The 19,802-nt window shown below is 32.0% G+C and overlaps 1 protein-coding gene and 1 non-coding gene across 14 annotated transcripts; one reads left to right on the forward strand and one right to left on the reverse strand.

The window, feature by feature from the left end:
- The first annotated feature begins 175 nt into the window (after window positions 1-175).
- On the forward strand, window positions 176-17,893 carry LOC113857071 (calcium-transporting ATPase 9, plasma membrane-type). 13 transcript variants are annotated; one of them, XM_027488773.1, is made up of 36 exons: window positions 176-326; window positions 476-602; window positions 2,800-2,922; window positions 4,103-4,409; window positions 5,144-5,260; window positions 5,345-5,384; window positions 6,001-6,116; window positions 6,203-6,334; window positions 6,439-6,528; window positions 6,647-6,716; window positions 6,955-7,025; window positions 7,101-7,184; window positions 7,266-7,343; window positions 7,422-7,493; window positions 8,456-8,539; window positions 8,648-8,730; window positions 8,824-8,932; window positions 9,020-9,075; window positions 9,193-9,235; window positions 9,338-9,421; window positions 9,967-10,104; window positions 10,508-10,573; window positions 10,666-10,764; window positions 10,993-11,103; window positions 11,497-11,664; window positions 11,905-11,964; window positions 12,158-12,322; window positions 12,508-12,624; window positions 13,906-14,004; window positions 14,337-14,474; window positions 15,352-15,452; window positions 16,224-16,269; window positions 16,374-16,505; window positions 16,720-16,827; window positions 16,915-17,006; window positions 17,294-17,893. In XM_027488773.1, exons 4-36 carry the CDS (start codon window positions 4,242-4,244, stop codon window positions 17,400-17,402), a joined length of 3,246 nt encoding a protein of 1,081 aa, XP_027344574.1. In that variant the 5' UTR covers window positions 176-326; window positions 476-602; window positions 2,800-2,922; window positions 4,103-4,241; the 3' UTR covers window positions 17,403-17,893. The 13 variants fall into 13 exon arrangements, 12 of the variants coding, with proteins under 12 accessions (XP_027344574.1, XP_027344572.1, XP_027344581.1 ...); XM_027488775.1 differs by having other exon boundaries at window positions 253-326; window positions 4,195-4,409; XM_027488771.1 differs by lacking the exon at window positions 2,800-2,922 and having other exon boundaries at window positions 189-326; window positions 4,277-4,409.
- Window positions 17,894-18,411: 518 nt separating this feature from the next.
- Window positions 18,412-18,484, reverse strand: TRNAK-UUU. The gene has a single exon. It is a non-coding gene; the product is annotated as a tRNA-Lys (tRNA).
- Window positions 18,485-19,802: the final 1,318 nt, after the last annotated feature.

Here is a 19,802-nt window from a genome sequence, read left to right on the forward strand (position 1 = left end):
AAGTTGTCAAACAATAAATTAGTGACATTTTGAAATGGAAAAAATATTGTAGAATAGTAGGAGTTGCATGCATGCCAAAAATGCACAAAATAACAATAGTTTGTGAGGTGCTTTGATGTGTGCGCACGAGGAGGAAGTTTCCACGAAATTTCCCATCATCTTTTCCAACCATCTCAAGTCTCCCAAGTCAATTTTCTCATCCTTTATGCTTAAAGAAAGAGAATAAGCAGCGACAACCTCTCAATTTTCCGCAATACACTACTGCAATTAATGCCTCATAGGTGATATCTATAATGGCATCGCGAATTCTCCTTTGTGGAGTTCAGGTCGATTTGTAAATCCGTGCTCATGCAAAATCCTACATCGTCTTTCTCTTTCTCTTGCTGCATCTATATATACTTCTTATCAAATAATTTATTTTCCATTGCACAAAAGTCATTATCACTTGTGAGGATCATCCACGTCTCCTTTACAGAACCATGCATTTCCCACTCCGAAACGAGGCTCCTTTTGATACCGATAGTGATATATACTCAGCAAGTGGGAACTCCATTCCAGAAATATATGAATTCATCGTCTTACCCATATCCATCATCGTTCAGGTAATTAACTGTTAAAAGTCTTAAGAATTCGGTTGCTACTGATTGGTATATTTGATATATTGGTGTACGAAGCCTTTCAGTTATGATAATCGTAGTGCATCTTAAGCCTTTCAGAATGGGGTGTGATTTTGAATTAGCTCTATCCAGAATTAGTGTGTTCCCGATCCTTATTTTAAGTTTTCAACTCGTAGATTTCGTTATTTACCCATTACTGAAATTAATAAACCAAACCATATTACTCAATTTTTTCTTTCCCTTTACTATGATCCTTTAAAAAGATAATGCACTCCTTATGAGATATGATAGTATCCTTTGTACAAATGTAACCGGGCTTGGTTGACACATCTAACTTTATTATTTGATAAATTAAAAAGAATTTACTCTAATTTGTATTTTTTTAAATTTTGCCATCATTGAATAATTTAACAAGGTATCCCAAATAATGGGCTTTATACTAAGGGGAAGAAACATGTAGAGAAATATGGAAGAATCGTGTTGGCAGCTTGTTAGTGTGTGTATATAGTGGACAAGGTTTAGAGTGACTAAGAAGGGAAACTCATCTTGGGGTGTTAGGACTTTTAGATGCACACAGAAACTATTTTGGGGTGTTAGGAGGGTGAGTGATCTCGCTGTTGTATCCGATTATTGATTTTTTTATTTTTATTTTTTGGATTTATGAAGCCTTCATTTCTTAAATTATATATTTTGGGTTTTAAGAAAATGAGGTGATGGTGTCTATCTATAGTCACTGTTATTAACATACATATTTGATGGGAAACATTGAAAATAAAATCATAAAAACACTTTTATTATTCTTAAATTATAAATAAATTAAGATAATAAAATATTTTAATTTTGATATATTTTTTATTTGTTCCATGCAGATTCCTACTTTAAAAAAACTAACTATGGTTCTTCATTTTTTTAAAATGGTTTTTAAGAAATACAATCCAGGGATTGTTATTTGAGATGATTCTCAGAAGCGAAACAACTTTAGAGGCAAATCGAATGCCTGAAAACAAATTCACTTCATATTTATATGACGTTTGCTGAAAAGAAGTATGAACTACCCTCACATGATGGTGGGGTGGGTGGGTGGGTGTGGGGAGGGGGCGGGGGGGGAGGCTTTAATGGGAAGCATAATATAATGGAAAAATAGATGGACTTGTTTTCAAAATCATTTTGTTTTAGATTATTGAAAACTAATGTTATATGTGAAATTGTTTTAATTTAGAATTATAGTTATTTATTTTTTAAAATGATAAAAATAAATAGTTATTTATTTAAATTAAGTTAAAGTAAACACACAAAGGTGATTTGCTTTTAGTATGTGTTCTGCTTTATAGATTATTTTGACCGATAATGAAAACGAGGTCATGTTGGATGGGGACTGCTGTATGCACACATTTTTTTATATTATTTAAACCACTCATTTTATTGTGACATTTGTATCTTAGTTTTTGAAAGTATGTTTAATATTTTTTTTAAATTAACTTCTATAATTTATTATTGAAAAGTATAAAATTATTTAATAAACATTTTTTAAAGTGACAATAAAATGGATGGCAGAAATTAAAGAGAAATAAAGAAAAGCAGTGCGTGAAACAATCTCAGTTGTTTCCCACAAAGGCTTTTCTTCGATCCATGCTTTTTAAGATTGGGTACCTTTCAGATAAAAAATAAAGACAGGGTACCTTATCCCTTGAGTTTATGCCCAATAGAAATATACCGTGTCTTAACATTCACTTCGAAAAAAGTTAAACATCAAGGTCCTTGTTGGTGCCACACGTGATATAAAATAAAGTACGTATTTGAACCCAAAAAGTCAAGATATGTATATAAGAAGTATTTTTCTACCTAGGCTTGGGATTCTTTCATGTCAATTGATCGGTGAGTAAATATACATTCAAATATTAATTTTATTTTATCAAAAAAGTATATACATAACATTATGATTTTATTTGGATAAAAATTTCGAAAAAAATCTTATAAAAGTTTTGAGAATGTACATTTCCTTAACCAATTAGTTTGATTCCAAATTCATTAACGACTCAAATTAATTTACTCAAGTGTGTGTTTCACTAGTAAAATTCAAATATATTAGCTTTTGCTTTTGGATGTTTATTTGAGTCGAGCTAAATTCACAGTAAGCATGTTGTATGAGTCTCTGATGGCACTACTTTTGATACTTTGGCAGCATATTACACCATTTACGTTTGCCAGTTGAAGATAAGTTACGTATGCTTGGCGTGCACAACACAATTGCATAATGCTTTCAGAATTTGTGATCGTGATGGATTTGCACAAATTACAGTAAAAGGTACACTTGTCGCATGGTGTTTTATATAAAGGGTAAAATGTCGAAAATATTTTGTATACATGTTAAGGGAGATAATTTTTACATTTCTTTATTTTGAGAAATGTTTTCGGAATGCATGTAAAAAGAAAAAAAAGAGAGAGTAATGACAAAATTTAAATGTTTAAACTATATAAATTTTAAATGTTTTTGAATAACAAAATTGATGAAATAGTAAATATTTTCATTATTAATGACACATACTTCTATCATATTAGATTAATGAATTTCTTGTACATTCATTACCTATGTATTATTAAATTTATATAGTTTTTTTTTAAATCAAAGATATATTATATGATAAATTTTAAATTTAATATATTTAAAAAGTAAATACTTTACTATCAATAATAATTTTTATTATATTAAACGAGACTGAATTAAAGAGATAAATTATGAAAGCTTTAAATTTTATAAAATTAAAAAATATTGAATGTATGAGAAATAATACAACATAATGAGACAAATAATAATTTCAAAAAACACTTTCATTTCAGACAGCCTCTCAAAAATGTTCTTACTTAAGAAATAGTATTACATTACATTTAATATACAAGCACAAATGTTTATTTTAACAGCTAATGCCAAAGCTTTATGGTCCAATTTGATCGATAAAGAGTATGTTTAGGTAATAGTCATTTATTTTTTTTAAACAAGTTAAATCAAACATTAGTTTCAAATTTGATCTGGTGAGAGATACAGTGATCAATTTTATATAATCAATCTCATATTATGAGATATAATCATACAATGAAGAAGGCGAGAGTGGTATACGAAAAATCCAACATAACTACCACATTGCATCTGAATTTTAAAATGCATGCTGAGAACATATATGTGTGTGCCGATAGTAATGGTTGAGGTGAGTTCGTGCTTAGCAACACACTTGTTGTGTGTGTCTTTATTTTTAGAAAAAGAGAAAGAGAAACAGCAATGAAGTGTAATTGAAAATGGAAATGAAAGAACGTGTCCACCAAAAGTTAACGGAACGAAGCGGCACTCCAGCATCGCCACACAATAGCACAGCGCACAACTCATTCATAATTTTGTTTTGTTAGCTTTTAATTTGTTGACAGTAGTTTTCAGAATTATTTTATTTTATTTTTTATTATTATAAAACTGATTTAGTTGGAATTGGATGGAGATGGTGGGCCCCATATACGGAGTCATCGAGTTCTGATCCGTGTGTTTTTTGCTTGTGCCTGCCATCTCCGTGTGTTTGCGTTTCCCACGCAGTGAGCATTTGAAATCGTTGTTGTCGTTGTTGTTGTTGGGCGGCAACCATGAACGGCCACCTCACCGTTACTATCGCTGACAGGCCTGACGATGACACTCTTCCTCCCTCCGACGACAACCGCCAAGATGAAGATGACGAACTCGTGGATCCCGATGATCCTTTCGACATTGCGCAAACAAAGAACGCATCGCACGAGACGCTCAGGCGTTGGAGAGTAATCATTCTATTTCTATTTTATTCTCTTTCCTTCTTTCTGTTTTCTCTGATGTATGTATACTACCGGCATTCTCACTTCTACTTTGTGCATCAATCAATGTCTTTTTGCGCTTTCGTACTGTTCGGCTCCAATCGCGCTTTCCTATTCATAAGTCATAAATCAACGTGCATTTTCGATTTATATATAATGTCTATGGTTGCATGTTGGAAGTGTGGGGATGCATTCGTCAGTTTAATGATTAACTCACTTTCGACTCGTTATTAAAATACGGAAAATGAATGTGCAAGTTATGATGACCGTTAACAACCTGCAAATGCATACATATTCCACGGATAAAAATAGAAGACAAGAATATTATAAATTAATTTAGTCGAGGCTTGATTAAGTTGGCTACTGGTACAATTTGGACGATAAAAACTGAATAAATGGAACGAATGAAAATTGCAAGATGCTTGTTTAGTGTGGACCCAAAGGTTTAGTTTTCGTATTTGTTCAAAACTACTGATTCCAGTCTTCTTTAAGCTAATTATTATGAACAGCAACCGAGGAACATGACTTACTAATGCAGCAGAGTTTGTCATGGAGAATTCACCAATTGGTGCCAGTTTAAGCATTATTTCAACCACTGGATTGAGTTTTTAGCCAGTCTAATTTTGATAAGGAGCATTAGTTAGTGTAGATGTATGTCTGCTTTTGCAAGGCTTTTAAACTGAAGTTTCGCTCATGTACAGCAAGCAGCACTTGTGCTCAATGCGTCCAGGCGTTTTAGATATACTCTGGACTTGAGAAGGGAAGAAGAGAAAGAGCAAAAGAAACGCTTGATTAGAGCCCATGCACAAGTTATCAGAGTAATGTCTCAGAATAACAAACACGTTCCCCCATTGATTGTTTCTGACTATCTTTTACTTTCTAATCGATGATTGTTTTATTAGGCAGCACTGCTTTTCAGATTGGCTGGCGAACGTGAACTAGGTATACTTCCTTTCTTATCAAATTTTTAATGATTCTGATGACTGCCATCTTTGCTTGCAAGAAATTAGGATATAACAATTTTATTGAACATTATCATGATATAAAGAATAAACCAGAGTGGTCAAATACAGGCATACAATCCTAAAAATTAAAACAGTTTGAGATTGATGCTGTTGTTTTTATTTAAGGCACCACAAATGAAGCTAGTAGCAGACTGTTGATAATGGTTATGAAAATAATTAAATTATCTGGTTTTCTGTACCTTGAAAAGATGTTCTGATGTTTTTGATATCCGTAGGTGGATATGCAAATGTGAACTGATGAAAGTCATACACCCCTGTAGAGCTGTTGCAATGTCAATTGCTTTTCAGTTTCTAGTCCTACTTGGCATTCATTATATATAAATCAATCTGTATTCCGTAGCAGCATTCTTGGTTGTAGCTTTCAATTAATTAATCTGTTTTGGTATGTATGACTTTTATTTTTTTCTTTCATGTAATAACACTAAATGTACATAACTGCATCTGGTCAAATATATATTTTGAATTTTAATGATGTAATCTGCATTTTGAGTTTCTTATTACTACCTTTCAATTTATATTTTTGAATTATCCAGTGATAAGTACAGCAGTGACTCCCCCAACTCCAGTTGGTGACTATGGTATTGGGCTTGAACAACTTGTTTCGATATCTAAGGATCAGAATTTTTCTTCTTTACAACAATATGGAGGGGCAAGTCGATAACATATTTTCTTATTGCTTACACAAATGTTGAAGTGATCTGTGTTGCTAATACAATCCTGTGATATCTTGTTCAGGTTAGAGGCTTATCAAGTTTAATAAAATCTAATCCAGAGAAAGGAATCAATGGAGATGATGCTGATCTGTTAAAAAGGAAAAATGCATTTGGAACTAATACATATCCTCGGAAAAAAGGGAGAAGTTTCTGGGTACATTTTTAGTGACTCCATCATTCTACATGTATATTTTTTTAAAATTGCACTTGATGAATTAATTGTGATACTGGGATTAATTCTTTGTTATTGTTTTACAGAGGTTTCTATGGGAAGCTTGGCAAGATCTGACTCTCATAATATTGATTATAGCTGCTGCTGTGTCATTAGTGCTTGGAATAAAAACAGAGGTGTGATCAGCACCCATAGTTATTACTAATCGTCAAATTAGATTCTAGAATGTGTTTCACGCTTATGCTTTGCTAGGCTTTTGCATATTGATGGGTGATATATTCTTGTAATTTACAGGGTTTGGATGAAGGATGGTATGATGGTGGAAGCATTTTTTTTGCAGTTTTTCTTGTCATTGTAGTTACAGGTATTGTATAACCCCCCCCCCCTCTTTCCTTCAATAATCAATGGATTTAATCCTTTCAAAATATGTACGTGTCCGTAGGAGAGAGGTGTTGAGATTAGGAGTGTGGAGAAACTTTTATTTTTCCTTGATCTATTTATGTTCTTTTTGGAATTTAAGTACTAGCAAATCTACCGCAACCTGTATCATCTTTATTTCTAAGACTGACTTTATGCTATTAATTTTCCTTTTTGTCTGCCAGCTGTCAGTGATTATCGGCAATCTTTGCAATTTCAGAATTTGAATGCCGAAAAACAAAATATACAGTTGGAGGTGTGTAGCATTATTTATTTTATACTTATCATTGGGTACCTTAACTATATTTATATAATATTAAATTTGTTACAGGTTATTAGAGGTGGGAGAACAATTAAAATATCAATATTTGATATTGTTGTTGGTGACGTTATACCCCTTAAAATAGGAGATCAGGTGAGTTTGTATGGTATTTTGAGTTTGTCTGTAAATTGAGTAGTTTTCTTTCTTCACTGATTATTCTTTGGGCATACTCAGGTTCCTGCTGATGGAGTATTAATCACTGGCCATTCACTTGCAATGGATGAATCCAGTATGACTGGTGAAAGCAAGATTGTATGTTCTATATACCTTCAATTGACCGACTTATTGGTTTTTAATTCTTATGACTTTTAAGAAAATAGTGTTCTGCAGGTTCATAAGGATCACAAAGCACCCTTTTTGATGTCTGGTTGCAAAGTAGCAGATGGAGTTGGTGTTATGCTGGTATGATATAATATTATATCCTCTTATGCGTTTGCTTGTTTTTTTATTAGCAATGGCTGTTGCTGATTAAAAAGTGAAAAATATCATATAAATGTATTTTTGTGAGACAACTCACAAATAGATAAAAATGAAAATGGTATGTTGTATTTTCTTACATGTACTTTTCAATCTCGCTTTTTTCTCTCAGTATCTATGATCGGTTATTAGGCATTTGTAGCTGTTTTTCACAGAGATTTCCTAATAAAAAGTGTTGTTGACAAAAAATAATTTATTCTAGGGTTTTGAATTATTTTATTGCAAAAAAGTTTCTGGCTTATGAAGTATGTTGTTGCATTATGCTTTCTAGGCGAGGCAGTATGCTGTTTCTTTTCTTGATAATACTGTTGACTTTCTTCAATGTAGGGCCAATTATAGAGGTCCACTGATTGTGTTATGGGAATGAATATGACTAGGTTATTTTCATAGTTTTTTGACTGTGTAGTAGACATTAAATAGGTGGCCTATTTAATATCTAGCAAGAGATAAACACAAGATTTGAACAGCTGTTCATGTACAAGCAATTACTGTGTTGATATTTTCAATCAATTAAAATATTTTGAATTGGATAACTTAATAGGAAAAAAAATTTCTGTGTGGAAATTTTAATGTTTTTCATGTGTAATAATATTTTTTGTGTCATTGTTATAATGGTTTTCCAATCAATTAATCTTTTTAATTATTAATTATAAATTATAATGATCTACTGATCTCTTTGTAATGCTATGAATTTGATTATTTCAACACTTATTTTTGTTGGAATTTTATTATCATTCTGTTGTCATTGCCGTTAATTGGTGCTCCACTCTACAAAAGTGTGTGGAATACTCCTATTTTGATTATGATTTTAGTGGTCTTTTAGTGCATGATTCAAATTTACAGAATGCCACCACTGCAAGTCATATTTTAGACTGCCATCTGTATAGGTAACTGGTGTTGGTATAAATACTGAATGGGGATTGTTGATGGCAAGTATCTCAGAGGATACTGGAGAAGAGACTCCGCTACAGGTTCCTCCTGCTATATCCAAAAAAAAAAGAAAGAAAGACTGTTGCTTTTGCTGTTCCTTAATTAAACATACATGTTAAAACATGTTTATTCTTCGTTATATGTAATAGGTACGTTTGAATGGAGTAGCAACTTTTATTGGTATAGTTGGGCTTACTGTAGCTGTTGCAGTGCTTGCTGTCCTCTTGGGCAGGTAATCTTCAATTGGTCTTTTCTAGTTCGTTATAACTCATGCAACAGGTTTTGTGCCATTTTGAAATGCTATGTTCTGATTCTGAAACTGTAGATACTTTTCTGGCCATACGAAAGATGTAGATGGACATGTCGAATTTGTTGCTGGAAAGACTAGTGTTAGCAATGCAGTAGATGGGGTCATCAAAATTTTTACCATTGCTGTAAGTGCAAGTTTTGAACTTTTATACATTTATTTTTTTCTTTTTCTATGTTTTTAATAGTTTTTAACTAAATATAGAGCCCTGCAGGTCACAATTGTGGTAGTTGCTGTGCCTGAAGGTCTACCTTTGGCTGTTACCTTAACGTAAGTACATATGGCTAGGTTATTTCATTGTACAACTCAGATATGGCCATAACTATGACCCTAACATTGTTTTCTTCTAATCTGTGTAATTTTCTTCCCTTGTTGCTTTCATGATAGTTTGGCATACTCAATGCGGAAAATGATGGCAGACAAGGCCTTGGTAAGTATCATTTGATTCTGCAATAATCCCCTTACGTTTTGCAAATATTTTTATCTTATTTTTAGTTTGAAAGCATCTTCTCTAACATCCAAAACTGAGCAGGTAAGGCGGCTATCAGCTTGTGAAACTATGGGTTCTGCTACAACAATTTGCAGTGATAAAACTGGAACATTGACCTTAAATCAGGTGAGTTTCACTGTCTAAGGGTTAGGCAATCTAGAGGGAGTTATGGTTATAATTTACATTTATGCAAATGGATAAAAGCTTCAAGAGTTGTCAAGTTATTTAATTCACCTTCTTTTAGTGTAGGTGGTTGTGGGTTGATAACACATTGGTCACTGTTCTTCCTAAAATGTTCTGGGTTGAATAAGATGTTGATAGTTTCTGTCTTTTAAACAGTATAACTTCGTGAAAGATAAATACCCGTGATTTTGGTTGATGAAGCAGAGTGGTTTCAATTCCATTACTGTTCACAAATTATAGGCTTCTATGGGAGAAGGATACATTATTTATTAAGGATAGTAAGGAATAATTGAGAGAAGAACTCAGAACAGATGAATTGTTTAATAAATGGTTTTAGTTGTCTGATAGACCCATTGTGTATGTGTCCATATTTTTGTAATAGCCATAATCTGATAGACACGTTTTTTTCTTCATTTTATTTAAGATCTTTGAATTATCAACTATGAAGATGTGATGATAATTTATGTTATCATTTTATGGCATTATAGATGACTGTAGTTGAGGCATATGTTGGGAAGGCGAAACTAAATCCACCAGATGACTCATCTAAGTTGCATCCAGAAGTATTGTCTCTGATAAATGAGGGCATTGCCCAGAATACAACTGGAAATGTTTTTGTGCCTAAGGTTTGCCTTTATACGTAATTTTAATCGCTGTAACTAGGATTCCCTTTTACGTTGTGATATTTGGTACTAAATTAACTCAAGGGTTCATGATCATGATAATGGTTATCTTGTGTACTTGTGGCTAGTGTTTTTCATAGCAGCTAATATGAACCAATATAAGACTTGATATTATTAGCTATAGATAGTAAACAACAAACTAAATTTATTGGCTTTTCATTTGCTGATATGAGATTGCGCTGGTCCTGTAGTGAATGTTAGTAACAAAAAAGCTTAGAAATTTCTTCATTATCCTATTCTTGTTCTATTGAATTGACACTACCATGGTTTTGATTTTATGATTATTTTGGAATAGTATTTTGATATCAGTCAAGCATTAAATTTTTTATTGTATTTGGTTTGGTAGGATAGTGGAGAAACAGAGGTGTCGGGATCTCCTACGGAAAAGGCAATTCTTTCATGGGCAGTCAAGGTACCCTACTGATATTTTTCTTGTATTATTTGTTCTTTTTTCCTGAACCACCAACCTATTAATTTGAAACTGAATTCATTTCAATATGGCAGTTGGGTATGAATTTTGATGTTATCAGATCAAATTCAACAGTCCTCCATGTCTTCCCCTTCAATTCTGAGAAAAAGCGAGGTGGTGTTGCTTTGAAGCTGGTAATCATTTGATATCTTTACTGATCCATCCCTTCATTTTGAGTAATTTTTAAACTAGAATGAGACACACATATTCATCACTTGTTCTTTCAATTATTAACTCTCACTTGTGAACTAAATTAAGATGCATGGGTATTGGGTTACATGTGTTGCTTATTGATTGAACATATTAATTTTCTATCTTTTCTTTATTCTAATCAGAAATACTAATTTCAATTTTCCTGTCAGGGCGATTCTGGAGTACATATACATTGGAAAGGAGCTGCAGAGATAGTTCTAGGAACATGTACTCAATATGTTGATTCAAATGGTCAATTGCAATCCATTGAAGAGGAGAAGGTTAGGAACAGCAGTTTCAAATCCTACAAAGTTTGCTGATGCAATGAAATTCATTGAATTAACATCGGAGATGAAATTTAGTTTTTCTTTTGATATATAACTATCTGAAATTAAGGAAAAACACATGGAATAAGATTACCACCAAATCACTTTTTTTCCTATCAATGTGATTATAGTGTTATTTCAGTTTAGTCTGATGGCAAATCAAGCAATTATGTATCGAGTAATATAGCATCTGATCAACAACAACAAAAGTCTTATCCTACTAAGTGAAGTCTACAAATATATAGCATCTAATCATCCTTGCAAAAAATATAACAATTGAGTGCAGTTGACAATTTTTCAGCAATTTCCTAATTAATTGGTTAAAGTTGATTTAAAACTCTCTTGCAGGCTTTTTTCAAGAAGGCAATTAATGACATGGCTGCTCATAGCTTGCGTTGTGTTGCCATTGCATATAGATCATATAAATTAGAGAAAGTTCCATCTAATGAGGAGGATTTAGACCAATGGTCCTTACCAGAAAATGAGCTTGTTTTGCTTGCTATTGTTGGAATAAAGGTAAGCTGAAAGGGTAAATTTTCCTGTTATACTGTGTTAAACTTTTGGTGTGTGTCCCATTACTGCAATTTTATATATGAATAAGTCCTGCACTCCAGTTCATATATTCATAATCATATTTTTAAACCCCTAATGCTTTATGAGCTTCAAAATATTATTTATTGCTGAATATGGAATTGAGTTAATCTGGAGATTGCTAGGTCCTAATACCTTCAAGTTAAAACTAATCTGTATATTCAGGATCCTTGTCGGCCTGGTGTCAAAGATGCTGTGAAAGTATGCACTGATGCCGGTGTTAAGGTGATATAATTTATTTATGGGTATAGTTTTCAGTTTGATTGATCAACTAGTTTCTTTGTATTTGCATCGCAGTTTCATGTGAAACTGATTAAATGACATTGTTGCTTATGTGGTTTTTGACTTATAATAGCATGAGTGGTACTCCAAAATGCAATAATGGAACCCAACACGTTGTATGTTTATGAGCTCACAGGTACGCATGGTTACTGGTGACAACCTTCAAACAGCAAAGGCAATAGCTTTGGAGTGTGGCATACTGGCTTCAAATGAAGATGCCGTTGAGCCAAATATAATTGAAGGAAAGAAATTCCGTGAATTGTCTGAAAAAGAGAGAGAACAATTTGCAAAGAAAATAACAGTATGCTTCTTCCATTATGATTTCTTTTGTTCTATGCTTTAGCTGTAAATATTTGGGGGAGGACCTTTTAGTCATCTATTCATAATCTTATGCAAGAAAATACTTTCCGTGCTAATAACTCCATGCATATTACATCCTGTGATGGATATATAATTTTCTAATGACAATTTGGATAATATATATAGGTGATGGGGAGGTCTTCTCCTAATGACAAGCTTTTACTTGTGCAAGCACTACGGAAAGGAGGTGAAGTTGTTGCTGTCACAGGAGATGGCACCAATGATGCTCCTGCACTTCATGAGGTCTGTCATGTTCATCAGATGCATACTTGACTGTTGAGGAATAAAATAAATACAAATCCTTTTTTCCTGAAATTTTACTTAAGATTGAACCTGCAAGCATATATATTTTGCTGATGAACACATTTGAACAGAATATCGTGGGGCCCTCCATATTTGGTTGACAAGATTTCATAAACTTCTCTTGTTAAAATTGTTCAATGTGCAGACATGTAGTTTTGTGTAATTTTTCCTTCAACACATAGGAAGTTGTTCCAATGTGTTCATGTAGACATGATTCTAATTGCATTTGCAATTGTTGAATGCAATAGCATGCATATATGAATGTCAAATTTACTGTTATCATTGTTGACAACATTGTGGATGCTACAATAATTACTGCTGATGCTCGAATTTAAGGAAGAAAAATACAGTAAGTAGCGATTTGTGATATTCTTTGTGTAAATTAACACTCTTTTTTCTATAATCATTACCGTGCCAACAGCAGTTGCCGTTAGTAGCCCATTCTAAAATAAATCAGCTTAGTCTTTCACTACAATTTAGAAAGATGGAGAGGGGGAAAAAATGAGGAGTGAATGAAGAAAAAACCAGTCTCATTGTGTGCTTTTTCATTTTTAGGACATAATAGGGTATGTTTGATTAAGAAAATATTGTCTGTTTTCATTTCTTGATTTCACCAATGATTACAAAAATACTAACTTGTTTTTACTGTTTTTTATTTTCAAAAGATTTGTGTAGAAAATTGTGTGCTTCCTTTTCAGGAAATATTAGGGTATGTTTGAAATAAGAAAATATTATCTGCTTTTATTTCTTGATTTCACCAATGATTACAAAAATACCAATTTTGTTTTCACTTTTTTTTATACATATTTTCAAATATTTGTATGGAAAATGATGAAAAAGAGTTTTGGTTTGCAAATATTTGAAAACAATAAGCAATTAATCAAAGTGAAAACAAGGCTATCCTTTTGTAATTATTTGTGAGAAGGGAAATAAAGACAGTAAAAATTTTCTAAAATAAGAAAAGTCTTTGTTATTCAGCATAGTGTATTTCTTAAGTATGAATAGTAAACATGTTTCCTTTTATTTTTTGGTCCTTAAAGTTTATGCAGTTCTAGCATTAGATTCTTGCAATTAATATAGATATCCCTTGGGTAATTGTTATTGTCAAAGTTCTCTTCCTGCATCATGCGCCTCCATCTGTTTGATTGGGCTGTCTTGTTCTGTTCTCTTTTATTAAAAATCTTTGTTATAGTTGATTTGCTTTACTATTTCGTATTTTAGGCAGATATTGGTCTTTCTATGGGCATCCAAGGAACTGAAGTTGCAAAAGAAAGCTCAGATATTATAATCTTAGATGATAACTTTGCATCAGTAGTTAAGGTAAGTATTTTATTTGATATATTCTCAGGCTTGAGTATGGTATTGTCTTCTTTTCCCGTCTCTTTGCCTAGTAAACGATTTAATATATTCTGGTAAAAAGTCTTTTTTTTTTTTTGCCATTGTTTTGTGTTCTTAGACTTTCTTTTGAACATTTAACTCCTTTATCCCTTTCGGCTTAAAACAATTGGCTATGAACTTATGCCTATTTTGTCAGGTTTGCGAAGTGAGTATGATTAGGTTTTGGCGTAAGGAGGGAGATATTTCACAGGGACACAAGTGTCCAGTGGATTGGTCAATCTGAGAAATTGATCCCTGTTTCACTCTTTGTGTAGGTTGTCCGTTGGGGCCGCTCTGTATATGCAAATATTCAGAAGTTTATCCAGTTCCAGCTTACAGTTAATGTTGCTGCTCTTGTAATAAATGTTGTGGCAGCAATAAGTTCCGGTGATGTTCCTTTAAATGCAGTACAGGTAAGTACCTTCTCATCCTTTCTTTCTCTCATAATCTGAGTCACGCCTACATTTACTCTCTTAATATTTGATAAAAACTACCACCAAGATCTTTAGGCCAGGAAATTGTGGACCGCTTTTCTACTCCTTCAATCCTATATATTTTTATAGAAATTAATAATTAATTCATCAAAATTAATGAAGTTATTATATATTATAAATTTATAGTGTATTTTTAATATTTATAATAATAAATAATTATATTTATAACTTATACATTAAGAAAATAATAAATAGTAATGAATGAATATTTTATTAATATAAATTCTGTATTAAATTTTTTTAATAATTAATATATTTAAAAATAGATTTTTATTTTTTATAATTAAAAATAATAATAGTAGTTATTTTTTATAAACAATCAAGAGAAGTATTTTTCTTATAATTTTAAATAAGCTTTCGTGATTTTTATAAATTTATTAATGTAATATTTGTCAGAAGAAGAGAAAAAATTTGTAACAATATCAATTACTAACCCCAAAGTTGCTTGCGCTTGCCGATGCGACAATTTCCGGGGTTCTTGAGGTACATAAAAGGAAGCAAATATAAGTTGTACTACCTGAGCGGGTGGGTTTGCTTCGAAGGTATTGTTATGGTTAACTGCCACCCACGATGACCAGAAGTAGCGCTCAAGTATATTTTGTTCAAGTCAACAGTCACCATCGGGAAAAAGTACCACGTTTGGATTATAATTCAGATGGTTCTTTGTTAACTATTTTTGTCATGGGTTTGGTGCTGTCATCAATACTGATAAATTACAAGGGGAATGGCAAATTAAAATCGTCATCAATGAAGAAAAGGTATTATTGGTTTTTGATGTACATGTTCTTTGATACAGCTTTTGTGGGTCAACCTTATCATGGATACACTCGGGGCCCTTGCACTGGCTACTGAACCGCCAACTGACCACCTAATGCACAGATCTCCAGTTGGCCGAAGGTTTGGATTGATTGGCTTTCTCAGTTAGCAGTTTAATATTTATAGCACTCATACTGATCCGGCACATAAACGCACATGCACATATACACGTGGTTCTTGATCTTAGTAACCTGCGTGAAATGTCTATCACCTTCTCTCACACTGCTAAACGGTTCAGAAGGTCCTTTAATTTTCTTATGCATAATTTCAACCAAAGAGGCGTAACAATGTATCGTAGTGTTGGTTTTGAATGTCACATTTTCTACTATTGTATTTTAAGATGATTTTTCATTTTCAACTTAATTTAAATTGTAAAGAAAAGTCTCTATGTGCCATAACATAAGGATATATGGAAGAAAAGACAAAAGAAATTTATGAGAATAAGATAGATTAGCTCAACGGAAATGGAAGGTGAGGAAGTAATCTTATCCTATAGAATTTGTGGCATTGAAGTGGTTTTAACTTTTAAGAGACATTAAAAAGGAAAATGAAACATGAAAGATTAGCTCAACAGAACTGGACGGCGAGAAAATGACAGAAACAAAGGTTTACTCAACTGAAATTAAAATGGTTACATTTAGAAACACTCTTTAATACACTCTTCAACACACTTCTTGTGTTTATTCTATTTTGTAAATGTTAAAGTAATCACTAATCATAAAAATTGTATTAAAAAGTTGCGTTTAGAAGAGCGTATTACGTAAACTTGAGGTACTTACAAGCTGTAGATGGTTTATTTGGGTTTTGAATTAAAATACTCGCTATGACTATGATGTTATAATTGGCTTTCAGGGAACCTCTTATAACGAATGTCATGTGGAGAAACTTGGTCGTACAGGTAAATTTGTTTATTCTGTGGAGAGACTTGTTAAGATAATCATGCAATTAGGAATAGGAGGCTCTTTAGGTCCTCTTATCTAATTGTGTTATTTATCATCTTAGGCTCTGTACCAAATCGTTGTTCTTCTCGTTCTTAACTTCGGCGGTGAAAGTATTCTACCTAACCAAGATACTAGAGCTCAAGGCTTTCAAGTGAAGAATACTTTAATATTCAATGCGTTCGTTATGTGCCAAGTAAGTGGATTTTAAATAGCTAAGAACAGTGAATTTTTATTAAAAATATAATATTTATTATACTTTTATATTTTTAAAATAATAAATATTTACTTTTTCAATAAAAACTTGTTACTTTCTTATCTCAATTTAAGGTTGTGATCAATACCTTTCTTGATTAATTTACTAACCCATCTATATCTTATGAAACAATGTTAAATGTTTCAATTTACAGATATTCAATGAATTCAATGCTCGGAAACCAGATGAAATGAATGTTTTTCGGGGAGTGACTAAGAACCGTCTGTTCATGGGAATTGTTGGAGTGACCTTTATTCTTCAGGTGAATGGCCAACCTTGTGTTATTGTGTTCTTAATTATTATTTTATTAACATTTGCTTGCTTTCTCACTCAACCTTCAAATTTTCAGATAATTATCATCGAGTTCCTTGGAAAGTTCACCTCAACAGTGAGGCTTGATTGGAAGCTGTGGCTTGCTTCTCTTTGTATTGGCTTTGTCAGGTTAGTTAACTTAACTGCATTATCTTTTGATAATGACAGTTCTTGGAGCATCAAGGAACATGCATCCGTGCTCTTGGTTATTTATCCAGATATCAAGAGGCCTCTATACTTCATTTTACAATATTACCATCATGATTGAATTCTTGCTGTAAACATATTTTAGTTGCATTGTATGAAGAAACTGTATAATTTCCGCGCACTAGTTGCTCTTTAAATATTCACCACCGGTGGTTTCGCATTTTGGGCACAAGTCATATCTCATGACCATTGCTTTTGCCATCTGACAGTTGGCCTCTTGCTATAGCCGGAAAATTCATTCCAGTTCCCAAAACACCACTTGCCCGTTACTTCTTGAAGCCACTCAGGCGATTAAGGAGGTCTCGTGCTACACAATAAGAAGCATCGGTTCCTGATGGAGATGATGACCTTGCCAGCCATTCTTATTTAAGCTAAACGCCCACAAGTAACAATATATTATTAGTCCATATTGCTGAATATATCCTAGAATTTGAATGTAATGTATATTATTCAATAAATCCCGAATGGTATACATAAAGCAGTCATTACATTATTCCTTTACTTTTACGTCATCTCAAATTTTCTTTTTTAATTTTTGGTTCAAATGCACATTGTAAAAGTTCTAGATGTTGTCAGAACTGGTAGTTTCATAAATACTGTCAAACTGACTTTCTAGCATTGACAAGGTTCGATTCCCCAAAGATTAAGAAAAGAAAGAAAAGCATCGGCCTCCAGCCATTTATATTTGTTTTGTTATTTTTTATGAACTCTGATGTGAAAAGTAACCAAACACGGTGGTTGCTTGAATTCAGTTTCCAAGGGTTAATATTCCGTAAATGATTCCCATTCCTTTATAAGGATTTTCGTACGTAAATTTTCGTATACATCGATCTTTTTGTTTAATATATATTATCACATGAACTATAACATGCCGTGTCAGTTACAATGGCTAAAACCTTTATTACTAAAAGGGGAAACAATGTAGGTGAGTTGTTGAATCTCTTGAATCTTCAATCATAAGGATGGTAAAAGCCGGTCTGCAGTATGTATGAGATTAATCCAAGTCTCAACTTTTCTGTCAAGCAGATACGAATTGGAACTCTTTGAACAGCGGGGTGACTGACAATTGTAAAGGATATTATTATTATTTAATAAGTTTTTATTAAAAATTATAAAATATAATAGATTAATATTATTAAATATTATAATTATGATACAAATTTATTATTTATTGCATTTTTAATGTATATTAAAAATTTTTATTATTATGAAGTTGGTATGGTGAGATTAATTAATGGTAGCAATAAAATTAAAATTCACTGAGCAAACAATAACAAAAATTAAGTCGTTTGTTAGCAAGTAAATAGCAAAAATGGAAGAAAACATACACCGTCTGTGGGAATCGAACCCACGACCACATGGTTAAAAGCCATGCGCTCTACCGGCTGAGCTAAGACGGCACCTTTATTAATAAAAGCATTCATACTTTATTCTCTTTGCAACCAATCAATGACTAGACCAATAAAAAAATTCAATTAATGTATGGCAGATAAATAAATTAATCTTTCTAAAAAATATATTTAACGAATAATAAATCTAAATTTAGTACTTCAATGATAAAATAGTAAGTGTGTGTTTAGAAATATGATATAAAGCCTCTAAACATACATCATATAAAATAAAAATTATAACTAATAGTATTCAAATAAATATGAATTTATCTGCATCCTAACGTGAAACTAGATATACCATAAGTACCGTTGAAATTGATTTTCTATACACAAATCGTGAGATTAAAGAAAAAAAAATGTTTGTTTAACAATTGAAATATTAGATATTTATTTTATTAGCGAGATCATTAGTCGCTTTTTTTTTAATTAAAAGACTAAATTATATTGAATAAATTTAAAAAATAACATGATGATATTTATATCTTTAAATATCTCTTTCTCAATAACAATTCAAGTAATAAGGACATGCTTGCTTAAGTATTAAAAAATAAACATGCGCATTTTGGGTATTAATTGTTGGAGACAAGCGAATAAGGAAAATGTAAAATGAGAAAATAATGACATATTAACTTCAGTAAGTTTAAAATCTTGAAATTATTCAATCGTCTTCCATTGTCATCTTACTTGCTGATGCAAACATTGTTGAACTTAAAGGCCTTGGTTTCATTTCTGTTTTTGTTTTCTTTTTCACCCTCTACTTCAAAAAGCAGTTTTTCACAAACATTAAACTCTAACCTTAGACAAGGACAATGCTTAGATCGTGTGATTTGAATCGAGACAAAATAATGCTACCTGCATACTACATATAATTGTCGAATGTTCATAGTTAAATTGATGCAGGACAGAGTCACTGCAATTGAAGCCGTTTTAGATGGTTGCTTACTTCTCTTTTGAAACATATAAATACCCATAAGGATTTATTTTTCCACAAAACCACTATCTATAAAATAACTAGAAATCCTCTTTCCTTCAAATGCTTCCGATTATTCAATTAAAAAATTTCCATTATTGATTATTTTTTTTAAATAACGAAGGTATGCACTTTTTTATTCAATATTTACTTTATATGGTAGTAAAAGAATTATTAAGAAAATATAGTAAAATGATAACTAAACACAGTTCTTTAAGTATTTTCAGGATTGTTTAAAGTCAAAATTATATTTTCGCATACATAAAATATGATAATTTAATGTTATTTCAGATTATCAAAAAAAATTATTTTTGATTGAGAAATACTAAGAATACCCAAGAAACTACACTTAAATTT

The sequence above is a fragment of the Abrus precatorius genome, unplaced genomic scaffold (genome assembly GCF_003935025.1).
Source record: "Abrus precatorius isolate BTA unplaced genomic scaffold, Abrus_2018 Scaffold153, whole genome shotgun sequence".
Taxonomy (NCBI): domain Eukaryota; kingdom Viridiplantae; phylum Streptophyta; class Magnoliopsida; order Fabales; family Fabaceae; genus Abrus; species Abrus precatorius.